Here is a 7124-nt window from a genome sequence, read left to right on the forward strand (position 1 = left end):
AAGGAGGATTCATGCCAGGAATGCAGGAGTGGTTAAACATTAAAAATCAATGTAATACATAATATATTAATAGAATAAAGGACAAAAATCACATGGTTATTTCAGTAGACTCACAAAAAGCATTTGACAAAATCCAACACTCTTTCATGTTAAAAAAACACTGAACAAACTAGGAATAGGTAGGTACTTCCTCGACTTGACAAAGAATACCTATGAAAAACCCACAGCTAATATTATACTTAATGGTGAAAGACTGAATTCTTTCCCCTAAGATCAGGAAGAAGGCAAGGATGTCTGCTCTCACCACTTCTAATCATTGTACAGAAAGTTCTAGGTAGGCCAGTTAGTCAAGAAAAAGAAATAAAAGGCATCCAGATTCGAAAGGAAGAAGTGAACTATTAGAGCTAATAAATGAGTTTAGCAGGGTTGCAGGTTAAAAGATCAGGATATAAAAATCAGTTGTATTTCTGTATACTAGCAGTGAACAATCTGAAAATGAAATGAAGAAGACATGCTATTTATAATAGCATCAAAAATGACAAAATACCTAGGATTAAAACAGAAGAAGTACAAGAGCTGCACAGTGCAAACTATAAAACATCAGTGAAAGAGCTTAAAGAAGACCAAAATAAGTAGAAAGACAGCCTGTGTTCAGAGATCAAAAGACTTAGTATTGTTAAGATGGCAGTACTTCCCAAATTGATCTACATGTTCAGTGTAATCCGTATGAAAAATCCCAGCTGGATTTTTGCAGAAGATGATAAGATGATCCTAAAATATATATGAAAATATAAGGGATCCAGAAGACCCAAAATAGTCTTGAAAGAATGGAAGAGTTGAAGTATGCCTCCTAATTTCAGAACTTACAACAAGGCTATAGTAATCAAAATTGTGAGGTACTGAATAAGGGTAGACATGTAGATCAATGAACAGAATTGAGAATCTATTCAAGGAGGCCAGCCCTGTGGCCGATTGGTTAAGTTCATGCACTCTGCTTCTGTGGCCCAGGGTTTCGCTTGTTCGGATCCTGGGCGTGGATGTGGCACTGCTCCTCAGGCCATGCTGAGGTGGTGTCCCCTGTAGCAGAGCCAGAAGGACCTACAACTGGAATATACAACTATATGCTCGGGGAGCTTTGGGGAGAAGAAGAAGAAGGAAAAAAAAAGAAGATTGGCAACAAATGTTAGCTTAGGTGCCAATCTTAAAAAAAAAAAAAGAATTGAGAATCAAGAAATAAACCCTTACATTTATAGCCAGTTGGTCTTCAACAAGGGTCTCCAGACCATTCAACAGAGAAAAAATAATCGTTTCAACACATGGTGCTGGGACAGCTGGTGAGCCACATGCTAAAGAATGAAGTTGGACCCTTGACTCTCACCATGTACAAAAATTAACTCAAAATGGAGTATAGACCTAAATCTAAGAGCTGAAAGAATAAAACACTTAGGAGGAAACACAGGGATAAACTTTGTGACTTTGGGTTAGGTAGTGGTTTCTTCCACACTGAAAACACAAATAACAAAAGAAAAAAGAGATAAATTGGAGTTCACCATAATTAAAAACTTTGGCTCAAAGAATACTATTGAGAAAGTGAAAGGACAACTCAGAATGGGAGAAAATATTGCAAATCATATATCTGTTAAATGACTAGTGTCTAATACATAAAGAACTCTTAACAGTAAAAAGACAAATGCCCCAATTTAAAAATGGACAAAGTGTCTGAATAGACATTTCTATAAAGAAGATATATAAAAGGCCAATAAGCACATGAAAAAATGCTCAACATCGTTAGTCATTAGGGAACTGCAAATCAAAACCACAATGAGATACCAGTAGGATGACTATAATAAAAAAGATGGACAATAACAAGTGTTGGCAAGGATGTGGAGAAATTGGAACTCTCATACACTGCTGGCAGGAATATAAAATGGTGCAACCACTTTGGAAAACAGTTTGGTTAAAAAGTCAAAGAGTTACCATATGACTCAGCAGTTCTACTCCTAGGAGTGTATGCAAGAGAACTGAAACCATCTGTTCATACAAAAACTTGTACACGAATGTTCAGAGCAGCATTATTCATAATAGTCAAAAAGTTGAAACAACCTAAGTGTCCATCAGTTGATGAATGGATAAACAGAATGTGGTATATCCATACAGTGGAATATTATTCAGCCATAAGAAGAAATGAAGTACTGATAGATGCTACAACAGGGAAGAACTTTGAAAATGGTGTGCTAAGTGGAAGAAGCCAGGTACAACAGGTGGTGTGATACTGTATGATTCCGTTTATGGGAAATGTCTAGAATAGGTAAATCCATACAGACAGAAAGTAGGTTAGTGGTTGCCAGGATCTGGGGGGAGGGAGGAATACGGAGTACCTGCCAATAGATTCAGTTTCTTTTTAGGGTCATGAAAATATTCTGGAGTTAGGTAGTGGTGATTGTTGTACAACCTTGTCAATGTTCTAAAAACCACTGATTCGTACACTTCAAAAAAATTGGCTTGTTCTGCCCCTGTCCAATGCATCGTTGCCTAGTGAAGATGCAGGCTGAGTGTTAAATGCAGCCGCCTATTGTAGCTCTGCCAGGTCTTAGTGGGAGGTGAAGGGTATCTCTGTGACAGGTCTATAAGGGAGTGAGGGGGGACACACATGGATGTGACATTTTACAAGCTTTGATTGACAAAACACTTCTGTTTCCCCTCCTTTGCAGAACAGTTGTCTCAGACAGTTGCTCTCAGATCATTTGGGGTCCCTTTATCTGTTATCTGCCGTAATTCTCTTTGGTGTTCGTGTTGTATCGTTGCAGTGCCGATGGGGAAGTGAAGCACTGTGTGATCTACAGCACTGCTCGGGGCTATGGCTTTGCGGAGCCCTACAACCTGTACAGCTCACTGAAGGAGCTGGTGCTCCATTACCAGCAGACATCGCTCGTTCAGCACAACGACTCGCTCAACGTCAGGCTTGCCTACCCTGTCCACGCACAGATGCCCTCACTCTGCAGATAAAGAGGGAGTGGGAAGAGCGGTGGCTCTCTAGCATTTTTTTCTACCGTTTTTATTAGACTATGAGGGCATTCTTTCTACGTAGACTGCTTGTTTTGCACAAGAAGTGATTCTGTGAATGTGAAGTGGAGAGGCCGAGCAGCCGCTGGCCAGGACGGGGCACAAGGGGCCTGGGCTTCTCTGGGACTCAGCCGTGCTGCCGCACTGACGTAGGAAACTGGAAGCAGATGTTGTTTTTGGGCAAGTCTGTTTCATTGGGGTTCTTGTTTTCTTTGGCCAAGGCACCCTCAACAGAACACATTAGATTGGTGGGGGTTGGGGGTTGCACCCGGAGACTCCTGAAGAGTCCAGGTCCTCTTTTGGTCTTCGACTCTGAGAATGCGGCAGGGGCGCGGCTCTGTCGGGAGTTCTGTTTTGATCTGGCAGTCTCTCTTCCTCCCAAAAAGAAGGCTGTTTTGGTTCTGTGGTAGAATGGCATTTGTGGGAAAGACAACCAAAGGAAAACGGGGACGCTTGGGATTTCATTTAGAGAATCTTAGGCAAGGAGGTGAAAAACCTTCACCTGAAGGTACTTTATTTCTTGACCAACATAATTTAGGCATCAGCATTTCGGTAGCTCGTCCCTCTAAAGAAGCATTATGTTTAGAAACCAAATTGATCCCAGCAAAACAGTGTTTGTTGCCGGACCAAGGTCTGATGGAGGAAGGCGGCACTAGTATCTGAACGCACACTTCTGTACCAAAACTTGAAAAGGAAAGGAAACTAGAATTGATTAGTTTTAGCATACACTAAAATTAGTCAGTGTAACTCATTCTACCCTGCCCTTGTTTCTCAGAGATGAGGAATAGTGTTCTTTTTGTGGGCATGGTGAGCTTTGAATCCTAAAATGAAGTTGGTGCTTGTGTGGTGTTTCCTTAGCCTAAAGAATGACCTGTTGTTTGAAACCATTGTAACTTGTTGTATGAGTAAAGAAAAGGTGCAATCCAGTGCTTTTAGATGGCTTGATATACCAAATAATGACGTAGAACAACATCCTTATTATATGTGCTTCCCCAAGTTTAAAGGCCCTGCAGAAACAGTAAACATGGTTTATTTTCCCCTCATCTCCTTGTCCTTTGCCGGGTAGGGCTTAGGGTAGCCATAGTGGCTGAGGCTGTAGCAAGAAGGCAGCTAGATGGTGGTCAGGGACCTCAGTAGGTCACAGACCCAGGGGCTCTGGTGTCCAGGGCGAGGGTCATACCGTGTTACCCATGGGCTTCATTACAGTGGTTTCTGAAACTTGCAAGGAGAGGAAAGGATGGCTTGGAGTTTAGACTCTTAGTAGAAACCATCTGGAAGCTTTTCTCTTTGCCTTTTTTGTGATCCTGCCATTAAGATGATGTGCACAGACTGTCCTCATGCTCCAGTGGCCCTGAATTTAGGCCAGAAATCTTCTGCTCCGTGTGGTTTGAAGGCTTCCAGCTGAATGAAGCTGGGCGAATGGAGTTGGAGGCAGGCATCTACTCCTACCTCCATTATGCACCACCCCCATTAGTCAACACTCGTTTGACAAAAAGAGTCCAGCTGCCTCTGAGCCAATCCTGGAACCATAATAGGCTGGGAGTGAGTCAGCTGTTTGAGTCCAAAGCTGTGCAGTCAGGCATCCTGGCCGAGCTAGAGAAGAAGCCAATATCTGGATCTTGGTGCATAAGGCTTCCAGCTAGGAAAGCTCTAGTTTGGGGGATGAAAGAAACAAATATAGCTTTCCCTGAGCACTTATCTTGGTGACAGGGTCTAGAATGGACCATGACATAGAAATAGACATAGATTAAAATTTTTGGAAAAACCTCCAGATTTACTAACAGGATCAGAAGGAAAGGGCATATCTTTGGCTTTTCCTTGGTTATGTTGAAGTTTCAGGTTGGAGTCAGGCAGACAAATGAACCCCCCTCCAGTGTCACTGTTCTGACTTAAGCCCTTAACTGAAAGTCATCCATCTGCACATTCCTTGCCCAAATTGTCAGACTGAAATCTTGCTGCAAGTTTTGCTCAGCAATGCCAGGTGGATCGCTGCTTGGCACACCTGGACGGCCTTGCCCCTGGTGTTGGACCTGCTTAAGCAGTTGGGTGCAAGGAATGCCTCCTTGCTGGTTCTAAAATTTAGTGTGTTTTAAATGTCTCATCTAAAGTAAATGAAAGTGAGAATAAGGATACACGCCTGTAACATGGAACCCCGTGCTGCTCCTTGTCAGGCGGACGCTGAGTGTGCAGGGAGAGAGCTAGCGCCGTCTCTTGTCTACACTTGGGCTGGCCTGTGGAGAAGAGCTGCTCTTTTTTAGTCCTACATTCCTTCACTTTTTGTGTCTCTCTCGTTTTTCATCCTTGAATTTGTTACTTTGTGGGAACTGAGACATAGGATCATTTGAGAGGTTGGAAAGTGTCTTTTCTGACTAGGTGCCACATGGTTTGCCTGATCCTGAGCCCATGGAGGTGGCACAGGGACCAGTCTACTACAGCTCTTTTACGCAGTGGTCTTGGCCCCGTTCTTCTGAGTCTAGCTCTGTGTCCTGTCCCCTGATCTGGGCCCTGGGATTCTCTCTCTCGGCATCTTAACTGCAGCCTCACGGAGGCAGAGGGTAAAGAGACCAAGACCAGAGGGGCTTATTGTTTTCCTGGCTAGAGAAACCAGCCACCAACATGGAAGCAGCTTTGGGCTGGCTGGACACAGGTCCTAGGCCCATCTTTCTAGATGGAGCTTTCATCACAGAACAATGCTTTGTCCCCACCTGGCCATAGATGCGAAACCTTGGCCATGGCTCAGGCCAGTATAGGCTAGCTGTGTCCTTACCACTGATTTGGCTAAGGTTGAAGACTTCCTAATACCTCCCCTATCCGGTCTCCTAGCCTTGATAGGACCTCCCACCTATTTTGGACCTCATGTGCTCTGAAGAAGCTTTGAGAGCCAATGTGGTGTCTTCCATGGGTCCCCTCTTCTTGCTGCAAGGAACAGACCTCATGGGTCCGCTTGGGCCAAGAATTGCGTCTGGGCAATTCCTGGTTTTCAAGGTGGGCTCTGTTGCCAGTTAAGACTCCAGTGTAGGCCTCTGTGAGGCTTCAGTGGCCTCAAAGCAGAGGGTGCACATGGGGGCCTGGCTGGGCCCTGTGCCGCCAACTGCTCAGCCTTGCTCTAGCTCCAGCCACTTGTGACAAACAACCTTGTTTCCTTACAAATTCCAGCATGTGACTTTGGTGCCCTGTTGTTACTTGTGAAAAACCTATTCTTCTGTTGTCTTTGATGTAGTCAAAAAAATTCATGTAGTTTACGTAAAAATATCTGATTCACAAGGAAGCCAACTATATGTCTTGTGTTGGGACAGTTCATAATGTAGTTCCTAGACCACTTTTGCAAATTGTCTTGTCACCAGATGTGTTCAGACATTGCTGTGCAGTTGTGGGGGAGGGTGGGGGGAAGGTGCGGGGAGATACTTTTTGGTCTTTTTGTTTTTTACCTTCCCCAAGAGGGGACAGTCTGGCCAACTTGCTCCAGTAATGCAATAAAGACATTGCGATAAAGCACCTTTTTGTCCTCATGCTGTGGAGGGATGGGCTGGGGGTGCGGGGGCAAAAGGAAGAGGACTGGGGTGTTGAAAAACTCTGAAACTCCCAAACCTTCTCTCTCATGAGTATCAAAAGATTGGTCCTGGCACTGAACTGGGGCCGCAGAGGCTCTCTTCTTCCCCTGAAGAAGAGGAAGTCGACCCTAACAGGCATGATGCCAGAATCCTGTCCAGCCACTGCAGGACACAGGGAGACTCCGAAGCTAGCCCTGAGGAAGTGCAATCTGAGAGGCATTGCATCCTCACCCACGACTGTTGGAAAGCCCAGCTTGTTGATTCTCATCACCTTTCTGCCTGGAAATAAGTGTTTCCACATTTCATTCTGGGGGCAGGGATGAAATGGGCTCAGTCTTACAGTCTGTCTTCTTGTTGCCCAGGCCATTGTCACCCTCCTGCCACAGTACTTTGTTGAGGTTCCTGTGTGTTGGGAACATAACTAACAAGCACATGACAACCTGTTTGCATAGGACATTGCAGTTCTCATCCATGTCTCTCAGGCCCCAGCCGGATGTGTACTGAATTACC

General features: G+C 44.4%; 1 protein-coding gene across 8 annotated transcripts in view; it reads left to right on the forward strand.

The window, feature by feature from the left end:
- The window catches only part of PIK3R3 (phosphoinositide-3-kinase regulatory subunit 3), a 108977-nt gene extending 102419 nt beyond the window's left edge, over positions 1-6558 (forward strand). For all 8 annotated transcript variants that reach the window (XM_023630783.2, XM_023630814.2, XM_070260043.1 and 5 more), the window contains one exon: positions 2808-6558. In XM_023630783.2, the coding sequence (XP_023486551.1) occupies positions 2808-3006 (199 nt within the window). In that variant the 3' untranslated portion in view covers positions 3007-6558. The remainder of the gene's footprint in view (positions 1-2807) is intronic.
- The last annotated feature ends 566 nt before the right edge of the window (positions 6559-7124 follow it).

Source organism: Equus caballus, chromosome 2 (genome assembly GCF_041296265.1).
Source record: "Equus caballus isolate H_3958 breed thoroughbred chromosome 2, TB-T2T, whole genome shotgun sequence".
In the NCBI taxonomy this organism is placed as follows: domain Eukaryota; kingdom Metazoa; phylum Chordata; class Mammalia; order Perissodactyla; family Equidae; genus Equus; species Equus caballus.